Source organism: Aythya marila (assembly GCF_965140915.1).
Source record: "Aythya marila genome assembly, chromosome: 23".
Lineage (NCBI taxonomy): Eukaryota > Metazoa > Chordata > Aves > Anseriformes > Anatidae > Aythya > Aythya marila.
In genome coordinates, this window is record NC_139064.1 from 6333020 (window position 1) to 6356557 (window position 23538).

Consider the following 23538-nt stretch of genomic DNA (forward strand, 5'->3'; position numbering starts at 1 on the left):
GATGAAAAGAGACTCAAGGGACCTGAGCTGTGGTGGATGCTGTTGATCACCTTCCATCTTAAGCCAAGCTCCTCTGAGATGCTGCCAGATGGACAGCCAGAAACAGATGCTTCTCAAATTGTTGGTTGTTTTCAAAAGAGGTGTTTTGTTGTTGTTTTTATTTTGCTTTGTTTTGTTCTGTTTTGTTTTTCCACCAAGGATGCTCCTGGCCAGATTTTGCTGTCAAAGACATCTTCTTGCTCTGATAACCTTCAGATTCTGCCTCTAGGCATTTTTGAGCAATCTCAGTCTTCAAATTTTCCTATAGCAGACAATCAGGCAGGTGTATTGTGTGAGAAGAAAATAACTTGATACTTCTATTGATGATGCATAGCCAGAATGAATCCAGATCACACAAGCGAAAAACAATAGAGACATGCAAAAAAACACTCACTTTTATGGCTAAATTGAGCAACTGTGGCTGAATACACAAAAGGAACAGCTCTGTGGTGGCTGAACACAGTATTTAACATAACTCTTTTTCATAGCCCAGGCTTGCTAATTAAGCCGGTGAAAGCTATTGTACTAGAAACTTAGCAACAAAAGGTTGTGTGTGGAGGAAGGAAATGGTGTACTTGTGCAGTTATGTATTTCTAAGGGTTTATCAAATCTGCAGAAAGATCAAGCTATCTCTCAGGACCACCGTGTGTCTGAAAAAATACAGGAAGTGCCTTTGCCTGACCTTTATACACAATCAGAAGATTCCTTGGCGGTGCTTGTTTTTGCAGACTCTTACTCCACCTCAGGAATGCTTTGGAGCACTGTGTTTCCCTGGGGTTTGGGGATAGGTGAGAAACATGAGCAGACAGACAGGCTGGTAATACACACAGCATTGGACATATACATTCTGCCAACTGCTGGTTGAGTACCCTAAAAGAGTGAACAGTTGGAGATGTCTATTAGGTCAGTTGTGGCGCTTGCAGGGAGGCTGCATGTTCCAGCACTCGGCACAGGGCTGTGACCCAGTTGCTGGGGCATGGGGCAAGGGCTTGCTCACAGCTCTGCCACTGTCCTCACGCAGGACACTTGGCCTCCTTGAGCTCCAGCTACTCTATCATGCTCTCATTCTCTCTCTCTCTCTCTCTCCCCACATGGACAAAAGATGGAGCCTAGGTTTCTGATTGAGACCCTTCAATACCTAAATTAGGTCTAATAAACGCTGGCTCCAGAGGCACAAATTTTCTGGAATAAGAATTTGATATTATTTTACAGTGATAAGGATGACGATTGCTACTACTATGGAGATTTGTTGTTTTCCTTTTAGTTGAATTTAATTTAGATGCAAGTTCATGCTCTTTCAGCAGGCATGAGAGGGGAGGGAGAGAGTGGGACAATATGATGTCTTAGAGAAGAAAAACCACCATTTATTTTGTCACATTTTTTTACATCATCTTCTTCATACAACAGTTTCATTGTAACACTTAATACAGTTTTAAAAAACACCAAGATTACTTGCAAAATTATATATATTTTAATATCCAAAAAGTACATTGCATATATATAGTAGCAAAAGCCCCATTTTCATGGGTAATTTCTTCATACTTAAATTTTGTGATTATTGCAGTAATGTTACTTATAAACAACCCAAAAGCACTAAGACCTAAACTGATTAGCTTGATCTTATTTTTCTTTTTTTGTTAAATAATGGCATCAGTGCTTCTGTTTAAAGTTATGAGCAGACTATAATGTTCTGGTTTCAGGCTCTCATCCTGCAATCGGATGCACATGGACCAAATCTTGCACCCACACAGAGTCCCAGAGGTTATGTCTAGATTAGATATTTGTGATCCTGTTAATTGGCTCCCAGTTAATACAAGTTAGCTAATAGGTTGTAGATGTAAGTCTAACCCATGATAGACATCTGTTCTAAAACACGAATGATTGTGGTTTACCCTTCTGTTTATGGCACCAAACCACCATTTGTGGATCATCAAATTAGCACGTGCAAACTTAGAGATGGCTGAGAATTTTCAAATGTTTAGCATTTAAACGAAAACCCATAGCAAAAGTCTTCAAAAGATGTTGTGAGAAGTATTTGATAATTTTCCCTGTGAAGTGGTTAAAATGTTTCCAAAGTTCCAGATTTTGGTGAAAAATAATCACAATATTGAAATAGGTCACTTTAAAATGTCAATGTATGTTTTCAATCAGCTTCAATAGAAACATGTTAGCTAAATTGAGTTAATTTGCAAACAACTATGACGGGCTAATACAAGAAAAAAAATCTACTCTAGACAAACCCAGGAAATCTGGAAGGTTCTGGCTAATTTGGGAGTCAATTATGGATCCAATTGCAGGACCAAGACTATCTCCAACAGATACATTACTCATGTCTTATTTTTTTATTTTTTTAGCAAAAAAGTACAAAGCTACAGCCCAAATGTACAGATTGAAAAGATGTACAAATTACATTAAAAACACAAACAAAAACAACCCACAAACAACTGAGCTGATAGTAAAAAACAAACCTGCATTTGTGACCGAGGTCAACTCGTTTTATTTAATCTCTCTTTTAAAACTGTGAGATATAGGGAAAAATAACTCTGCATAATTTATACAGTAATTTGCCTTCTGATTTGTTGACCCTTTGAATGACGGTCTGACAAACGCACAGCGTTCGCGAATCGGTAGCATTTAGCGATCCCTAAGACTCTGGCAGAGCTCAAGGGCCTGCTGTCATTTATTTTACTTCACTTTTGCTTTCAAAGAATGTCTGTGCTTGATATTAGGTTACTTTTTGTTCTGGTTTCTGATGTTTCTGGAGTTAATACACAGTCTACTGAAGTTGTACAGCCTAGAAAAGTTCCTTCAATGCCCTTTACTTCTTAAAATATACATGTACATATATATATATGAATATATATATTTTCTAAATTTCCAGTTGGGTGAAAATCCTCATCTGCCTTAAAGCTAAGATTCCAGTTGTGGTCCCCTGCAGCCCAAGGTCCTCGTGACTTTATGGTCAAATTGCCTACCTTCTTCAAAGTGAGAAAAGAAAAATGTAGTCATCTTTTCCTAAGACCCACAGTTGGGTCTATGTCTTGTCAACCTCCTTTGAATTCTTAAAAATTTCTCTCACCGAAAAGCTAATAATCATTCCAGGTAAGGTGAACAATCTTCATAGTCAATTCCTACAGAGGACATAAGCATTAAAAAATAAAAATAAAAAAGAAAATGCAGAGTACTGGCCCAAAGAAGCATCCATCTCTCAGTTCAAGACACAAGAGGCAAAGTTACAAAAGTAAAAGGGTTGATCCAGGAATAACCAATATCCAGTTTTAATTCTTGCCCAAGAAACGCCACAATTATCCATTAAGGGTCCCCCCAAAAAACATAAAAATACCAGAAGTAAAGAAAAAGTCCAATGAGACTGATTAAGGCCACTCGAAGATAAAAGCATCTAGTAATAGCTGCCCAAATGTGGTGATACATGGGCGTTGGGATGGCGAGGGACATTGGGGTTTGGATAAATGCTTCCAGTAGGGGAGGTCCAATAAGGTGAGGCAGCTCCAAAGAAACTGGATGATGTGACAGGCATAGAAGAAGGGTGTGGGGGTACAAAGTTCACCTTCTGCTGATGGGCATGGTAAGAAGGCATGTAGGAGATATCTGATGGATACTTGTACATTGACGATTCAGTGGGGTGAGGCTGGAGAGCCTGGGCAATGCCATGAAAGTCAAATTTGTAGGCATACCTTTTGCCATGCACTTTGGTCATAATGTTCTTATCATAGTAGTATCGGAGGGCTCGGCTCAGCTTGTCATAATTCATATTGGGCTTGCTTTTGCGTTCTCCCCAGCGCCGTGCCACTTCATCAGGGTCCGTCATCTTGAATTCCCCATTGGTCCCTTCCCATGTGATACAGCTGGCGTTGGAACTGTCCGACAGCAACTCGAGGAGGAACTGCCACAGTTGGATCTGCCCGCTCCCTGCAAAAAGCAAGCCAAATGAAAGGAAATGACATTGTGCTTCCTGCTTAAAAGCAAAGACAAAGGCAGGAAACAGAAGGACTATCTCGATCTTTACTGGGAACTGCTCCTTCAAGCCTTAGAAAATCTTATGCAGGAATGGATAAACTATTCCCAGCAAACAAGTTAGTCAACCCTTTGTTCTGTTTATGAGTTTGAGGTCAGATTAGATTTCATAATGGTCGCCTTTGGCCTTAAAATCTTTGAGCTATTCATAAACAGGCCTTTTCCCGAGCATAGCGTTCTGCAAAATTTTTCTCTGAATGGTTGACAGTGTATTTCAAGTCTGAATTGCTTACTCTTTACCATGAATATTAGTTTGGATACTTACAGTTTATTTGCCAGTTGGTAATCTGAGATACATAAGATTATTTCTTCCCCAGATGAGATGACTTCTAGTTTTATTTGGTGTAGTTATACTAACAGTGAAGGTAAAGAACCTTATGAGGGTGTTTCTTTCACTATTGCCTTCAGACTACATCGGTAAGCAATAGTGTCAATGCAAAGTGCCTATAGTTGGCCCTCTCTTATGATTAAACCCATTTTTTTGAATTTCCATTACTACTCCTAGCAGTATAGGAGTTTGTTTAGTTCAAGCAAGATTTAGGCAACATCTTAGTCCCCAAAGGCAGGAATTGTTTCCTTCATATGACCTGCTGGGGTCAGTCACTATGTTGTGACTTTCAGAGATGTTTTGTGCCTTCCTTGCTCTTAATCCGCAGCAGACACTGGAGAACAAACCTGTGCTGCAAATCTGAGAGAGTGTGAACTAAGTCCCCTAAAAGGCTCTTCTTTGGGAATACTAGTGTGGGGTAAGCACATTCAGGATGGTGATTTTATCCTGATAAAGGTGATATTGCACCAGTTTCCTTACATTACTGTGGTGATTTTTGCAAAAGCAGTTTTGAGGCCACAACTACTAAGACCCATGGCCCTCACAGCCTACCCCAAAAGCAGACAGCTACTCATTCAGTACAGACTGGAACAATAGATCACATGTAAGTGACAATGGTGGTCTGGAATTTAAGAGGAATTTACCTGGATTGGCAAGACGGCTACTGGTAGGCCCCAGGATTTGATACGGATCTAAAAAAAACAAAAACAAAAACACAAAAGCTATTTAAAAACATGTCTCATCAAAAAGAAACAACAATTCATTATTATTTATTCTAGAAATGAGATCAAATGTTCACTTTCTTGCTTCACTTGTACTGCCTTTTCTCCTAGGCTATGGAACAGACCTGATGTGTCTATTTTTTTTAGCAATAAACCACTAATTATTTATGGAATCCAAAATGGCACTGTTGTTCTGACAGTGGTTTCAGACTTGCCTGCTTTCAAAGATCGTAATCTCTTTGGACATAGCCTACACTTACGTGTCAATTAGAAAATTTAGCTGCATGGAAAAAAACAAGTGTGGGAGAGCAAAGAAGTAACAAATCAGAAGCAAATATATTTCTTATAAAAATAGCTGGTCAACAGATGAAATTTTCAAATTCACTTGTTAACTGTCCAGCTTGCTTCTCTCTGTGGTCAATGAAAAGTTCACCCAACTCTCCCTTGCTGAAGCAAACAGAACATTAGACAAATGAGAGTAACAGGAGTTTTATCACTGGCTCCAATGAGGCTGAGTGTTTCTTGAAAACTCCACGATGCATTTATTAGGAATGAATTCCTTCCCTTTTTGTGGGGCCTCCTCAGCTCTAATGTCTACATTTCTCCTTTGCTTCCCTCTGTTTTTGGTGATTTGGATCTACAGCATTTGCTCGTGGATTGAATTGATGCCAAACGAACCAACCCCCTAAAAAAAAGAAAGATAGAAAGCAGCTGTGCAAAGCAAAGAAGGTGGTGTTTAGCTTTTCAAAGGCCCCTCGGGAAACTAGAAGGAAACACCACTGCTCACTGTCCAGCAGGGTTTGCTTTTCTTATTTGGTTTTCTTTGACGCTGGGGAACCCCCATGATTCTGTTTGGAGATGCTTCCATTGAACATCACTGCAACAGAGCTGAGGGGTTAGTGAGCAGGCACTGCACTGCTGCAGCACTAACAGTTCCGTGCCTTTAACTGCTTCAGGACCCATTGCACTGCATATCATGATGCTTCAAAGGAGATGCAACTGATGCTAGGCACTGCATGTGACTCAGCTGAAACAAGGATGTTTCTTTTGAATGGGGAAGGACAATGCAGTAAAATAGAAACAGTTTGGAACAATTGCTGTCACTGCAGGGTCACAATTGACTCATAATTCTAAGACTTCCCTGTAAGGCTCTGCATGTTTGTTCTGTGTCCATGGCTGTTGCTGGTTGACACATTTATTCTCCCAATCTAGTACAGTTACTTAGCAAACGCAGTGGTGACACAATCAACAGTTACCTGGTTGGGGCCGTTGCTGTTCTGTTGTCTTATTCACATTTTGTGTCCCTGCAACAGGAGGGCCTGTAAAAATAGGAAAGATCTTATATGTACTAGAACAGACAGGGAGGAATGGTCAGACAAGGTATATTGAACAGGAATTATAGTGACTGGGAAGTTTTCTAATCCTAAGAGCTGGTATTTTTGAGGTTGCACTAGAAAAATAAAAGGTTTCACTGGAAACTTAAAATTTAACTGTAAAATGAAAGTATGTAGACTAGGCAAGGAAAAATATTATGTAGATACCTCATTCATTTGCTGTCTTTTATTATAAATTAACTCCCATTCTAGTTTAGATACTTGTTTTGAACAGAAATTGGAATTCTTTAATGTATAAATTCTGACCTACTTCTATGTTGGAACTTCTTTCAACATTTCTTTGGAAATGGGAATACTTTTTTAAACCAACCTTTTTAGGCAAACAAGTTTTGTTTTTATTAAATCAAACATTTAGTTGAAAATATCATGGCCATTTCTATAAATCACTTCAACATTAACATCTGTTTCTCTTCTTCATATCATTTCTTGTAACAGAAGACTGTAACTCAAAGACTAGTCTTCACATTTAGAGCACATGTAGTTCACAAAGCTGCAAAGCAAAGGAAGCGTAATCTGACAGTCAGGTTCTGCCACATTTATTTGCACCTCATAGGTTCTTGTTGAGGGTCAAGTGAGTCCATCTTGCACTACTGTACAGAGATATGCCATAGCAGTGGGAGCAGGGGACAGTATGGCTTGATATCAGCTAGTTAGGTTAACTAGAATACAGTCTTTAGGGACAAGGAACTGATATTTCCATTGAGAAGTCAGCCCATGACCCAGAGTGTATTGTGAATTCAGGGACACAATAAAAACAGTAAGAAACAAGAACAGTTGTGTGAGTAGCAGTTCATGTAGTAGGGGCCCTAGCCGCCTGCTTGGCTTTGTACAGAATCTTACTTTCTGAAAAGTAGAAGGAAAGTCTGAGAATCTGCCCAAGCTGTCTATATCTGTCTCTAAAAATACTACACCAAAATACAAAGAATGTGGTTACCAAGAGTTTCTGTTTATAGGGAGGACCTGATGCTGGCTCCTTAATGAAATCTGGGGTGTAGCACAGGTTTGTTCTACTGTAACAGCTGCAGTTGTCTTTAATACACGATTCAATGATAAAAGTATTTGTGTCAATTTTCTTTTCATAACATAATTCTAGCTCTTGTTTTAGTATCCCTAAGTCCTCCACAATTCTGATGCTCATAACACAAGCCAACCATGCCCATCTTTCCCACAGTCTCATTTTGATCTTCCATTGCAATTTGTGATTCCCATTGGGACGACTTACTTTTGGTGAGGCCAGAATTCATATTACTGCCCCATCCTGTTCTCCTGACTGCATCATAGGAGGGATCTAATGACAAAAGACAACAGGCACAGAGGGGTTGAAATCAACTCTTCCCAGAAAAAAACTTGCAAGAATCTAGCTTTGTATCTTGGTCCCAACTGCCTTGGTATTATGCATATACTATTGGTTTTCCTCTCCCGCATCTCCTGTGCTCCTGCTCCCTCACAGCCAGGCAACAGGCTGCCAATGTGACAGGACAATGATCAGATGTGACACCTTCTGATCATGAAGAAGTCATTGCACTCAGTGGAGTTCAGAGTGCAGCTCATCCCATCCAGAAGGAGACCTTCTTTCTCATAGCCCAAGATGACAGAAACGGGCAGGAAAAGAGGACGAAATTTTGTGTTATTCCACACAACTGACTTGAAACACACAATAAAAAAAAAAAAAAAAAAAAAAGCTATTTTAAGATGGAAAGATAGGAAAAATGGCATCCTCTCAGGTGGAATTCAAAATACCCCTCTGGCCATGCTGGTGGGCAGGAGTGGGCACTGCCCTGTGCCCCATCATGCCATACAGTGTGGCAGAGCTGTGCAGCTCCCTGCGGAAACATCCCAGGCACTTGCACATTCCTCCTGGTGCTGGGAAAGCCGCTGCAGCTTTGAAATTACAGCCTTCTAGTTATTGGCATGAAAAGGAAAACAGAGAGGGGACGGGAGAGGGGAAGGGAGGGGAAGAGAGGGAGAGAAAGAGGAGGAGGGAAGAGAGGAAAACGGGGAAAAAGAACTCATTTAATGTGCCTGGTGTTCTTTTCATTTTATTTATTTGCTTTTTTTTTTTTTTTTTTTTTTTCTAACTAGAAACCGCAAACCCCAGTGCAAACAGATCAGACTGAAAAACAAACTGCTACGGTTTCAGGCTGGTACAAAGAGCACTGCAGGACATCTCTGGAGGAGGGAGGCGCAGCCCCAGCCGTGCTGTCCCCGCTCTGTGGCCGGGCATGGAGCAGCAGGGCTGGAAACTGGCTGGCAGATGGGTGCTGCCAGGGAACTTTATCCACAGCTCAGTCCTTGGCAGCTGTCATTGCTGTAAATAAGCCGCTGTTTGCATGGGTGGCATTTTCCTTGCTGGAAAACCATCGTGCAAATCCTACCACGGCTGAGCGCGCCTGGAGCTCGGGCTGCTGCTTTGTCAGTGACCGAGATCAGGAGAGCAGAGATGAGGTCTGGAGTAACCACTGGCTTTTCCCATGTCCTCTTTGCAGCCAGACTCTGACTTTCATTTCTCCCCTGGGATATCCTTTATAAGTATTACCAGTAGAGCTATTAGAGAAATGTTTTGGGAAATATTTTGAAGACAACATAGCAGTTCTGAGTTGAGAGAGAAAGGAAAAACCTCATAAATTTCCACAGATTGTGATACTAATGTACATTTTGGTTACCTCAAAAATAGTTTTGCTATTATGTGATTTTAACGGAAGCATCACTTACATGGTGATCCTGTTAAAAAGAAAGAGCAATTTTCCAACAAAAACGATATTTTCAAATTGGGAAAAAATCCTTCCCAAAAAGTAGCAGGACTCCTTTTTAAAATTTTCATTTTTCTCAGATTTGTGTCAGAAATTTGACTGAGGCGAATCAGCTGGCACAGATGGGTTGGTTGATTCACATGCATCAGCATGCTTTGGGTAAGCAAATAGGCCATCATCTGGATAGATTATCATCCCCCTCCTCCTCCAGATGGAGAAACTTGTCACTGAGGAGGAGTCTGCTTTGCTCACAGTGTCACGGAAAGAATGTGGCATGCATCTCCTGCAGTTTTTTTAACATTACGTGACACTACCACAATCAGATGTGCTGACCAGGTGTGTGTACTATGGCTGTTTGGGCTTTAAAGGATCAAGGCTCGGTTCTCCAGAGAAGTATGGCTAAGCCCAGGTTTAATCCAGGTTTAGCATGCCTCAGACGAGTCCCTTTGCCTCGGTTTCCACGTACAGAATGTATTGTGATGTGTGGGCATTTATAGGGACAGTCACACTCAGGATGTTAGGATGAAGCTGTTTTGACTGTGACTTCGCACCAGTGAGAAGGGTTAAACATAAGAGCAATACAGGCATTGCTATTGAAACAACGTGTTCACTCAGCTGGCACAAGTTTCCAACTCTTTCTTTCTTTCTCTCAAAAAAAAAAAAAAAAATCAAATCCACTAAGCTATTTTTGTTTTGTTTTCACAAAAATCCATGCAACGTGAAAGAACCACATCAGCCCTCCCAGCTTCCAGGCCCAGACTCTAAAGCTGAACGTGTTTAAAACAAAATGGAATAGGCAGAGCCAGGGAACCTATCCAGAGACTCGAGTTTCTGCAAAAACAATATCGTTCCCAGGACCTGACGCCCAGTGGCTTGAAGAGATCCTACAGAACTCCAGCCAGACGGTTAGTTACAGGGAGAGTCTTATCTGTCATTAAAACCACTTGGATTTTACACCAAAACTTGCCGAGCTATGGAAATTCAATTAAAAGATTTGGAATGAGGTTATCTTCTGGTGTAAATCAGCAAATACCTACAGTGAAGTAAGGGGTCAATTTATACCAGCAAAGGATCAGGTCCCTCAGTCTGTTTTAGACTCAAAAGACCCGGTGGAACAACAGTCCTGTGACAAATGTGTATTCAATACAAAATGGAATTAAAGAGCACAGAATAAATCATAGATGCTTTCAAGAAATGTCATTCTGCAGCTGTCTGGTTTATGTCCAGAAATTCCCCAGAATGAATGCATACTCTATTATGAGTAAGGTAAAGGATATTAATAATGCTTTTCACTTTCACAGCACCTTTCAACTAAGGATCTCACAGCTTTGCAAACATTCATACTCACAACGTGCCTGGGAAGAAGGTTAAATATCGTTTTATTTATTTACATGCATAAACGCTCTTTCCTCAGCCTTAGCTGCCTTTTACCAGATGAAGTGCCTATCCGAGAAATCTGACTGTCGAACACACCATGTGGCATTGGTCTCTGGACCTTTCCTAACCATTCCTTATACTTTTTCACCCTAGATTTTTCCTCAGCTCCTACCTTGCCAGCCTCTGTACCATTTGGAAGTCCTCGTGCTCTTCTGTGCAACACACTTTTCGAAGTTTATTGATTCCTCTGGAATTAGATGTAAATGACAAATAGCACAGTGGTGGAACAGTCTGCTAGGCTACACAGAAGGCTGGGAAAAGGCTTAGGACATGTCAAAATCAGTGAGATCAAGCCTGACCATCAGGCAGGCTGTCATGTAAACATCAAGAGATGAGCTAAAGAATCCAGATCTCTGCAGCTTCTTCTTGTCAGACTGCCTGGCACAACAAAGGAGGGACTTGATGTAGGGAAGAAGATGAGGAGTATGTCCCGGGCATCTCCTGGATGAGTTTCGGCGACAGGGAGGAGGAGAATGGCTGCACTTTGTACTGTACGGCACTGCAGGAGAGAAGATAAGGCAGGCTCCACCGAATCACTAGCCCACCTTCACAGACCCCCCCCCCCCCAATCTCTCTGCTTGAATGCTACTTTGTTCCTGTTCCCCATACCTCTGGATCACATTTAGTCTAAAATAGACTAATAGGCTTAAATATTACTGTGGGCTAGGGACAGACGGACAGATACCCACAAGCTCATTTCCCTAGGAAACCAGGCTTAAAATCCCCAAGCAGACTTCCACACCACAAGAAGACCATCCCAGATGCCTAGCAGTTGTTTAAGCTTGAATGCAGTCCAATGAACAAGCCATTAGGGAACCTGTGTTTAAGATATGATGTATTAGGGAGCAAACCCTCTCTGATAAGCTTTAAAAAGGTTTTTTTACAAATTAAAAGAAATGGTGCTTTATAAATCTGAAAGCTTGGGACAGAAGGGAGAAGTGGAGGGGGGGGTGCTCAACTGAACAATAGGCTCACAGTCCCAGTACTTCCTGAGCTGCTCAGTGAGTGCTGACAGCCCCTTCATCCTGCTTTCTCCGTAGGAGCTTTTTCAGTCAAGCCAGATTCAGGCACTATTTTGTGCTACTAGTCTGTCCAGGAGAATGACAGGCACTGGGCCCATCATTATTCATCTTTTTGATTATTTATTTTTTTTTCTTCCAGGATGGATACAGTGGGTCTGGGTCATTTATGGACCAACCACTTTATAGGCACTATAGTATAATCTTCTCTGAAACACCATCTCTAGCTGGCATAGGATCCCAGTTTTCAAGTACGGTTGGGAAGAAGCAGCACGGCTTATTTATTGTGTTCATGGCATTACTGGCAGCAGCAGCAGTGGTTTCCCAGACAGGCACTGTCTGCTTTGTGAACTGCTGGGGCTCACCGTCAAGGTGTGGGGTGACTGGTCTGAAGATTAGCTTCCGCAGTCAGACCCGTGGGCAGTATCATGCCTGGGTTAGCACAACAGCCACAGGACTGCATGTCCGGATTCAATAGTGTCCTCAAATGCAACGCAAATGTAACACGGCAGTGTCTAAATGCTGAGGTCTGCCTGAGCAAATCCTGTCCCCGTTGCATCTCTCATGTGAGGGGCCCCAGGAGGTATTGGAGAGGCACCACTGGAACTCACACTGTGGCAGAGCTGAGCAGGGTCTCAAAGCCTTCCAGGAAGCTTTCATCCCCTGAGGTGGGATTTATTCCTGGAACCAACTTTTGTAGAAGGTGTTGGGGGAAACACACATGCAGCAAACTCATGGGAGCATCTGTATTCCCCAGCATGGTAGGAGCTAAGCAGTAAAAAGAACTCCCCAGTCTCTACCTAATGGAGCTGACACCTCCAAGGAGATTAGGCAGCCAAAAGATGGAAGGTGGCTTGTCCTATGTCAAGGGGACAGAGCCAGGAAGAAAATAAAGGTAACTAAGTCTCCCAGGTGCCAGCAAATTGTCTGACTGCTTACCATCACTGCCTCCATTTCCCTTTGAAACACACTGGCAGCCCCTGCCCCAGTCTGTCCTGCTGGCTGGGCTGAGTAATAACAACAGCAATATCTGCAGCCATTGAGCAATTCTGAACCAGGGAATCTTGAGGTGCTTTACAAAGAAAGGTAGGGTGACTCCAGCTCACATGACACAAAAAGACCCCCCAGAATGAAATACAGAATGAACTGCTCCTGAATACCTTCTTAGTTCGTTAGGGAGCACAGGCATTGCATTAGCAGGCAGGACTTGGCCTTACAAACTTCAGTGTAGCAAATCAGGGGAAGGAGGCTGCAAATTTGAAGTGGGTTATGGAATCCATGGGATTCTCCATACAGAATACATTCTGGTTTTTGCAATGAGTCCTCCCACTTCAGTAGGAAGAAAGATCCTGGCTTAGTGGCTGGAATTTAAATTAGAGTCTCTAAATGGAGAAAGCAGAACCAGGTGTCCTCAGGGATCCAGACTTGTGATTAATCTAAGTGGTCACTTGGGGTCTATTTTGTGGCAACTGGTTTAGAGAGGGAGAGAGAGAAAGGAGGGCATGGGACCATACTGCTTTTCCTCCCGAAGTGAGGTAGTATGTGGTGTCTAGGACTGGCACTATTCTGGTATCCTGGAAAAATCCCAACGTAGGCGCATGGGAACAAAAAACACTACTGCTGCAAACCAAACATGTAAGCAAGACCTGCCAAACTGCTGAGCGTCCAGCCCTCACACTCCTGTCATTTAACCTGCTGGAGATCGCATTGAAGAGGTGGAGTTGTGTTTAAAGCCAGTTGGAGAGAAGAAACCTAGACTGTGGGTTTCTGGAGGGGCAAAGAAGCCAAAAACACCTCCAGCTCCTCCTAGAAACATTAGATGGATTGTTTTAAATCATGGCAGCAAACAGAAAGGTTGTAGAGTCAGCAAGGGCCTTCCCAGGCCCACTCTGGCTCAAAGTGTAAGTGCTAAATGCTCAATACACACAGTGCAAAACTTTACAACATCAGCAGCACCCTAGATGCATTTTTTCTTAGCACAAAGCAGTAAGACTGTGGGTGCTGTCATCTGTTTGCAGGAGGTTGTACACTGTGGCAGAGATGGTAGAACAGAAGGGGAAAGCAGAACGGAGTGCAAGGAATCCTCTGGCCTACACAAACCATATGTACAAATTAGTACTTGGCATCCCTTAACAATTAGCGCTATGGCATCCAGGTATGAGCCGCATGGAGTTCTGTGTACAGAGACCTCAAAATCTCACCCACAGTATCCATTCTCTTGCAATGAATTACTTTTCAATTTACTATTTCTGCTAATTAAAATAATTAGTATGTATGCCATATGTCAGGCTCTGTGTCATTTACAGCCAACGTTACTATGGCTGTTCTCATGATTATGTAAGACTTTCCAGTGCCTTCCAGCACAAAACTCATTCGTTTCTGCTTCAAGACCACAATGTCCTTCTCCTGCTACAGAATTACCAGTGTGTGGATCATATGTGGAATTAGGTAATTCTAAGTCTATCCAGTAAGAGGAAGCAACTAGCTGAGTACAAAATAATTTCAAAATAACTTCTATGGTACGGCCCCATTCTCAGACTATCTGGTTATTTCACAATTAAAACAAAACAAAACAAAACAAAACTAAACTAAACTAAAAAACACAACACATTTATTATCAAATAACTCTGCATTGCTATTAACCTGTTTTACAGATGAGGAACTGACATGGTGATCACAGAACCAGGCTTGGAACAATATTGGGTTTTGACTCAAAGTCAACTCCAACCAAGGGAGAAGGGACTATGTGAGACCTGGATTTACACAAGGAATCTGAGGCAGAGCATGCATGTGAAGAGGAGGTTTAACTTGGCCAGTCACTGTTCAGTTATGCATTGGTATCTGTAAGGAAACACACACCAAAGCATTCAAACTTTTCCATTTTAACTCCTGTCCTAGATCCAGTTTTGGATCTGAGCACCGTGTTGAAGCCCACTTTGTCCCAATGTCAGCCAGGATCTGGAGCCTAAAAGAGTGCACGCACAAAACTAGGGTGCAGGATTTCCAAAGGGTGATCCGAAGGAGCTGCTACACACAGTGGCTCTACAGCCTGCAGCTCTGCTACCCCACTTGCAGGAGGGTTCTGGCCTTCCAAACTTGGAGTCACTCCCAGTTTGCTTTGAGCTATAGGCGACAGCCCCCAGTTGTGCGAGCGGGGCTAGAAAAACATCCCCAAGCCATGCAGCGGTGGAACTTCCTGATTCAAGTCTGAGTTACCCTGTGCAATGCTTACAAAGACACATTATAAAGAAAAGGAGGAAGTAGTGAGAATTTTTCAGTTGTTGTTGATTTTTTTAATAACAGCAGCAGAAATCCCAGTGCGCAGCCTGTGATGAAGACTGTGTCCTAAGAATCCCTCCCTGAGGCAGCTTTGTAAAGCACTCACTTTCCAGTCAACACACACAGTCACACACATGTTGCTGAGCCATGCGGGGCTGCAGACATGAACAGCCACATGCAGACAGGCGTACTACAGAGCAAAAGTGCAGACACACAATTGCATGTTGTTATAGGCATGCTTCTGAGCACCCTTCACACATCTAAATGCACGTTCATCTAAAGCACACATACCAATGTGCACAAATATGCTCACAGCGCTGCGCAGGCACAGAAGCAAATGGGGCAGGAGGGAAGTGAAGGGTTAATGCGTTTGCTGCATACATATATTGAAAATGCACAGAGACAAATGGAGAAGTAAAGAAAAAGAAACGCATATTTGCAGAGAAAAAAGCTAGACGCAGCAATACACACATAAGAGAAAAGGGAAGGGAAGACACACATGCGCACACTTTGCAGCAAACATTTTTACAGCATTTGCCCATTTAACTCATTATCAGGAAACACATTTACTCTTGTCTTAGGAAACAGCAAAAGTACTTCCAAGAGCTTTTCACAGGAGGGATTGCACCCCAGCAAACATGTAACCCCCCCCCCCACATGTGCAAAAACATTGCTTGCCGTGCACCCCAGGCAAAAAAATAATAGCTCTTTTGCTGGGAGAAAAGGAAGGATAATGGTTACTTAGAAAGTGCTCCAGACAAGCTGTCAGGTTGAATTCAGAGAACTGGAGTCTACTCTGGGACAGCGCTGGCTCAGGGTGATCCCTTGTGAGTTGGGTTTCCTGCCTGCTACAGCTTAAAGACAACGATTCTTTGTTTCCAGTTTTTCTGGTGAAAAAACACACGCCTGCCTCCGAAGAGGGTCAGGGAGAAAGCAGACAAAACACTAACTCTGGAATTTCAAAGGAAAACAATTAAAAAAAAAAAGAAAGAAAAAAAAAAATCCAAGAGTGCTAGCTACTGTCTCTCCTGAAATCATAAATCCCTGCTTTGGCCACACAGTCACAACAGAAGAAGCACCAAAAAGCCTCCCCTTTTTCTGCTACCAAGCTAAAAACGGATAAGGGATATTTCATCACCAGGCACACAAATATCATCAGCAAACTCTTTAGTGTGTGCAGTTAAGAGGGCACAAAGCTGCAACTGCTCTTTCTCTGACACAAATAAGACCGGAGGGCTTATAACCTTTGCTGCGAACAAGGGGCCTTGCTGACATACCCAAAAGAAGAGTTTACTGAAACTGCTTAGTAGTTTTCACATGATGACCTTTTAGACCTGAAAAAATGGGCTTTTCAAGAGAAGAATTTTATGCAGGAGTTTGAGACTACTTCCCTGTGGGAACCTTGCTGGTGCAATTGTGCCACCTGGGGTCTGTTTGCCCCTCTCCCTCCTGTCCCTAAAACTTTTGAACTTGTCACCTGAAATTGTCATCAAATTTGACAAGCAGTCATGCTGAAGAGTTTTAAAGAGTTCCTATCACTTTAAAAGAAAGAGAAGATTACAGCCCAGACTGGGAGATAAGCTGCAGCTTGGGCTCATTTTGTTAGGTACCAAGAAATCTGCATGAGAAAGGTGTCATTAATGCTCTGACATCAGGAAACTCTTCCCTGGGAACTCATAATGAACATTGGTACAAACCTGCGGGAAACCATGCTGTGTGAGTTTCAGAGCTCACTGGTTTATCTTTTTTAATTTGCCAACAACTGAATAAAACATACAAGCAAATACAACTTATATCCAAACAAAAATACTTATTGTTCACGAGCGCTTTTATAATGCAAACATAAACACGTAACAGCAACGGACAAAATCCTTAAGACTTGTATCTTACATTCATGTATTCACAAACGAATCTCGTATATCTTTGAAATTCCAGGTAGTGCATCAGCTTTTTCTATATCCTTCTGCAGAGGCAGATATTTACTAGAATTTAGGTTGGATTTAGGAGACTTCAGGCAGTCCTCATTTACCACTGTTGTAAGCTAATTATATTGCCTTAGGCTGATCCTGATGTATGCAGGGATAAAGACCTGTGCTGAACCCAGCATTATAAACAAGATGGTATGTAACCTGCAGCCCGGAAGCAAACAGCCACACATAATCGCTCCCCTAAATTCTCACATGTGGTGTGCTGGTGTTGCCCTTATCAGCCGAGCCTTCCTTCATTCTGCTTTGCTGCTTCACTGCACAAATACCTGCTGCAACGCGTCCCAGCGTATGCTGCTAAGCACCACATCTACAACACCACACATGTCGGGTTAGACACATGTAATTTTATATATCAACACCTAACAGTTCTACCTCTTTAGAAATTGTCAGCATTCTCCTGCTAAGAGATCAGCACCTGGGTTCAAACCCTGCACAGCATTTACACTTGTATATTAACCATGTGAGTTATGCAGACCCTAGCACACATGAAAGTAAGCATGGACTTTAAAAATGGGTTGGACTGAGGCCTGAGCTCTCACAAGCATACAGAGCACAGCCCTCTGGCCTTCTAAATGTCATTGTATGTGAATATACTTTCCATTTCCCTATGGAAACCTACTTAAATGACACCACTCTGAAGGCAAGCAATTTAAAATCTCCAGGGACTTAGGTAGATAATGCAGCCTCAGATTCTTCTCCCATGTCTCCAGTACCTACAGTAGGTCGGTCATTACTCCAAACAGTCACGGAAAATGAAACAGACCATCTCTCTAGTGGAGTGCTGGGAGAGGGACACAAATCTTTCCATTCAGCAATGAGAGCAACCTCGTTTCATTTTCCAGAAAATTGTTCTCTCGCCAAAAAATACTGGTGATTTTCATTACAGCAATTTATTTCTCAAAGGCAGCTGAAGACAATTTGTACCAATGACGCTAAATACCATACTTTTGAGTGTTTATGAGGCTGAGGAGCAAAGAAACTTGGGCAACAACAAGAGTCCTTTGAACACGACCAACATTCTACCTACACGAATCTACGAACAAAAGAAATATGCTTTATGCACCTATGCACCAGCTAGATAAATTTACAGTATCTGTTTCTGTCCTGTTCAGTTCAGCTCCCCTAAAGAAGTACTACAGGTTCTTCTGGCACATGTGTAGAATTGGCATCACAGAAGAGAAGTGAGGGGGCAGAAAATTGAAAGAAAAAAAGGAGAAAAGCCTGCAGCTGCAACCAGACAAGGCAGTTCTGTCTCCAGAGCCATGGCATTAAAGTCAGGCCTGCGACAGCAGTGCTGCCCTCGCTGACTGTCCTTGCTGCTAAGCCTACAACAAGGTGGGGAGGGTAGAGCCTTATGCAGCTTCCCTCCCAGGCTCTGGAACATCTGTATCTGCCTGTGCTGCAGTCATACCTTTTATTGCCACGTAGACTGGCTTTCACAGTCCGTGCATGGAATATGTTGCATGCAGTGGAAGCATATGCAAAGCATGCAATTGCCCCTGGAATTTGCACAAGTAGCATATCTGCATTAGCTATGTGTTCTTGGAGAGTGTGCAAGCAAAATTATGGGAGAGTGAAGAAAACATCATTTTTTCCTGTCTCTGACATGCATTGTGCTATTCCATCACCTCCTCCTGCTCTGCTTTTGTATCCTCGAGGGAAAGTGGCTAGAAAGATTTGATTGTCTGTTTTCATTCACAGACATAGAGAGGAGAAAAATTTACAGGGTTACTGTAAACTTGAATCTACAGGGCTAGATTCATAATGCATTAACATTTAAAAAAAAAAAAAAAAAGTTTAATCTTTTGTGAAGCAAAGTTGACAGGAAAATACTTAAGAAAATAATCATTTTTTTTTAACCTTAAATTCCTTTTCACCATCATTGTGAAGCCAGCCCATTAAAAAGCCTTAGAAGAAAGCAAAGAAAATGTTATTTTCTAATGGACTGGACCAAGACTGAGAAATTCCAAGTCCAGTTTTATGTCCATTACAAGTTATATTGGACAAGACACTCAACTCTGCTCCCCCAATTCCTTATCTGTCAGCCTGTCATGTTCACATGTCTCTTATCCTGTCATCTTATCTCACTAATAATATTTGCAGCATGAATCATTTACAGTAAATTGAAATCGGTCAGTTTATCCTAGAACAGTATTCAAACGTTAAATGAAGGTGAAGGAAACGTATGCACTGTAGGATGAAATGGAAGAGTAAAAGATGGGATTTCAACATTTCTATGCTAGTTCTTAATTTTTATTTGAATATCCCTTGGGTGTATTTAGTCCTTTATTGACACATGATGAAAGTACCACGTAAAGTAAAAATGCCTGGCTGACAGAAATCAAATGCAAAGTTCTTTCAGCTGCACTAAAGAAACACACGGAAGGGTAGTTAAAAGTGGAAGGAGGGGGAGGAACATTTTTCCCCTCAAATTTCTTTCTGCCTGAGTGACTGTAGGCCCAACTTGGAAAGATAAAGTGTATAAAAAATTCAGAGGAGTGCAATTTTACATGGAGCATTTCTCTTTAATAAAAAAATCACAGCTTTCTTCCCTTTATGTTTATCAACCACCTGGCCTGAGAAAGAAAGAGCATGGTCTTGGATGCATGTGTTTATGGGGGAAATTGTGGGGGAGCACGTGCATGTGTGCCTGCTTTATTCAAAGAGGAGCTAGCTAAGCTTTTATTAATTTTAAATAGATGACTGTTAGCATCAAAACAGTCAGTCACAGAAAAACCTGAATGGCTTTGTCTTTGTAATGTACCATATTTTATCAACTAATGCCTGCCTCATAAAGAAAGAACAGCATGCCAGGGAACAGAGCGCTCAAGTGGATGGTTATGTATTGGACAAAAGAAGCAAAAAGCATAGAATCATAGAATATCCCGAGTTGGAAGGGACCCATAAGGATCATCAAGTCCAACTCCTGGCACTGCACAGGTCTGCCCAAAAATTTAGACCATGTGAGTAAGTGCACAGTTGCACAGTCCAATCACTTCTTAAAAAAGCAGCACTGATATTGTGTCCAGGGTCCAAGACAGATGTTGGAGATGAAATGCAGTGGCAGTGTGGTACAACACGAGAGAAGTGCTGGCTCTGAGAGCAGTGCTACTCAATGAAGCAGCCAGATACACCATGCAGAAGCTTGTTAAATGTGTGATCTTGGTTTGCTGTAGCCTTTCAGTGAAATCAGGTTTTGTCTTTCTCCAGCTGCTTACATAAAAGACTTTCTGCCTTTCCCCCCTGCTCTTTGAAATACAAACTTGTGGTTCATCAATGAAGCCATGTTCTCCTGAAAAGCACGGAAATGTTCATTTACTAGGTGAGGAAATTCTCTCAGAATGAGGGTACACATTAAATTTCACACCTTCACCTCATTTTTTTTTTCAAATGGAAGCACTGAACACTGTTTAGTGAATGAAAACAACATCCCTGCACTTGCACTAAGTGAAAGCAAGACTAAAGTCAAGTCTCCTAGTCCCACATGGCAAGTTAGTGAACACAGGAACAGATTTTTGCACTGTAACACCCTGCTTGTCCCTTAACAAGTCAACTATCTGATTGTGACTTACTGTCTTAGCTAGGTAAGGGATGTGTGTCATACTCATTACAACAACTGTCATTATTTTATCATCACTAAGAATCCATTCATTAAAAATAAGAAAAAGGAATAGGACTGTAGCTGTAGAGGAAAACCTGAAAAACCTGACTGAAGGATATAAAAATAAAAATATATATTTTATTGATATAAAAATATCAAAACCCTTACAGAGCCCAAAATGTTTCATTAACCTCTAAACTTCAAGGTTTCTAAATTCCATCTATATGATCCATGAATCTTCAGAATTTCCAATAAAGTAAAGATTTGGGAATCATCTGTTTTTTGAAAAAGAAAATTCAAATGTTTCAAAATGAAAGTGGCAAAAGAATACACTAGTTCTTCTTTGCTGGTTGAAACTAATGGACAGATTCATGAATGGTTTTGGAAGACCTGAGTGGCTTTTATTCCATAATGGAATCTGTTTTGAGAAAATTGTATCCATTCAACTACAAATTTATGCAGAGAGGAATACTGTCTCAGTCCTTGCTGTGTATCTGAGATTTCAAACTGTTTCACATAAAGAACAGAAAAAATGCCATCAGCTCATCAATTCAGTAACACGCAAGTCTGAAAATGACAGATATCAATTTTATGCCACATCATTGGCCAGAGAAGCAGAGATGTGACTTTCAGCATGGACGGGGCTTGCAAACTATTCCATTTTAAGCAGGTCATGCATGCACTGATCACAATGTTTTCATGCCAAGGCCATTACAAAAAAGGCCTACTTTTAACCCAACCAAAAATTATTCCACAAGCACAGGAATCCAGGACATTTATATGCAAAAGACTGACCTTCTTTGGTGGCAAGACGTGAGGAAGCTTCTGTGTGGGATGGAGTATTGTAGACCAGCAGTGAGCTACCTGTAATGAAAAGAAAAGGAGTTATTGTACTTTGAGTGTACTCTGCCAGCGGGGAACCATTCAGCCAGGTAGAAAACACTATTTCTGGGATCTAAAGACCAAATTTTTCTGGCAATTAGGCACAGTTTCTATGATAGATAAGAAGTTTGCCAGGAGTTGGACTTGATGATCCTTTGGTCCCTTCCAACTCGGGATTTTCTATGATTCTATGAATCTTTTAAAAGTGTTGTAGCTGTATGTCACGTATGTGCTACTGTTTCTATACTTGTAATCAAAACCAAGACATTTGCCTCCTTCACAAAGCACTTTAAGGTCCTCTTTTGAAAAATGATATAAAAGTGGGAGGTTGCATAGTACATTTATACAGGTACAATATGTACCACAGCAGAGCCTCCATTACAGTGGCACAGACTATAGTACAGGATAAGGAAGAAGCTTTCCTCACCCTCTCTCGCTATGATAGAGAAATTTCCTGTTTGAGGAACACACAGTAGAAGTGACATGAATTGCACTGTCAGGACCTGAACATTTTTAGAGTGTCACATGCTTGGTTTTGGGCTGACAGCTGCACAAATCTGATCAGTATTCCTGCATCTGCCATGCTTTGTGCAAGGTGGCTTTCTTGGTTCGGAGTGGTCTTTCCATCAAGTCCAACTTGAAACAAAAACACTCAAGAGGAGCACAAAAAAGAACTCATTATAAGGGTTTTTGTTTTGCACTGTCTGTGTTGGAAATGTTCCTTCCTAAGCATTTTACTTTGCCTCTCCCACAAACTCCTTTGGAAGTGGAGGAAGAGGCCCTGCAAGCTCTTGGAAGCCAGCATGTAATACACATTTCATGGTTGTCTAGTTATATGTGTTTACACTACATAATTTCTAGGCTCACTTTTCCTACAGCTCTTTGAAAAAGTTTCCACTGCATCAGGCAGTGACATTCTTAACAAGGGCCAGGGCCCTTCTCAGTAAGGACTGATGCTGTGACCTGGAGCAGGGCAGCAATCCTGCTGCGGGCGGGTAGGGGTGAGAAGTGCTCTCACAGACACTTTCTGCTCTTCATATCTACATGTCCCTCTATTCAGTGAGACTCTGTCCCAGTTAAGATCCTTCATAAGCTTTGTCCTAGGCAACACGTAGCAAACTACAGATTTCTTTTTATGATTCGCTGCCCATGAACATCCCCAGATTCTTTGGCAGGACCAGGAATACCTCTTTTGCAGGTACCATAATACTAGGTGATTAGGATCTTGTGATTAAGCCATGCAGTCCCCACATTTCTCTAATCCACATGGTCCCAAATAGCACTGACCTCACTTGCCCCTCAATAGCACTCACAGTATGTCTTACTTTCCTGCGAGAACTGAGGATTAGGCATTTCCCTGCCAGAAGTAATAGCCGTTGCAGGTGTTGGATCTTATTAGTCCTGTGTTCCTGTGTTCCTATAGTTTTCTTTTCTTCCCCAAAAGCAAACAAAGCCAAGACGTGCAAGCATGTATGCAGAGGTAGAAGGTATAGAAAGCCAGGGCTGCACTAACTGGGAAAACGAAACTTGCTCATAAAGACCAGAGGATGTATGCTACCGGAGGCTGCAAGTCAGTGAATGTTTTGAAAGACCAGGATGGATAACATGGTAAACTAAGAGGGAGAGTTCAAAAGATCCCTGAGATACCTTGAACATGAGGGTTACAGATAGCTATAGTGATTGTTACAAATACTTAGCCTGGCAGGCATTTTGCTGCTGCTGGAGGAGCTGCAATAGCTTTGTCCACCTAACTCATGTTTTCATCACATGGTTTCTGGCTTTGGTGCTTCTTTCTTGAATATCTGTGGGGAAACTCCTGTCCACCACTTTCCCCTTTTAAGGTTATTTGAAGTAGATCCTGCATGCAAGACCCAGCCTAGCTTGCCCTGGCCAGACAGGGAAGTGCTGGGGAATTCAGAAATGCGGCTTTCAATGACTACATAGGCTGCAAATGCCTGGGGTGGGGGTGGGGTGATGAATAGCACTGAACAAGCTTGTACGATCAACCTATGGCTACTTTATGCTAAAAAATGCAACCCAAACCAGTGGAAAGGGACAGCACCT

General features: G+C 41.9%; 1 protein-coding gene across 6 annotated transcripts in view; it reads right to left on the reverse strand.

The window, feature by feature from the left end:
* Positions 1-1380: 1380 nt before the first annotated feature.
* The window catches only part of FLI1 (Fli-1 proto-oncogene, ETS transcription factor), an 89623-nt gene continuing 67465 nt past the window's right edge, over positions 1381-23538 (reverse strand). For 4 of the 6 annotated variants that reach the window (XM_082778075.1, XM_082778074.1, XM_082778073.1 and 1 more), the window contains 5 exons: positions 21388-21456; positions 7741-7806; positions 6381-6443; positions 5047-5094; positions 1381-3969 (listed from right to left, as the gene is read on the reverse strand). In XM_082778075.1, coding sequence (XP_082634201.1) covers positions 3440-3969; positions 5047-5094; positions 6381-6443; positions 7741-7806; positions 21388-21456 — 776 coding nt within the window. In that variant the 3' untranslated portion in view covers positions 1381-3439. The remainder of the gene's footprint in view (positions 3970-5046; positions 5095-6380; positions 6444-7740; positions 7807-21387; positions 21457-23538) is intronic. The other 2 variants (XM_082778078.1, XM_082778077.1) reach the window with 1 other exon arrangement.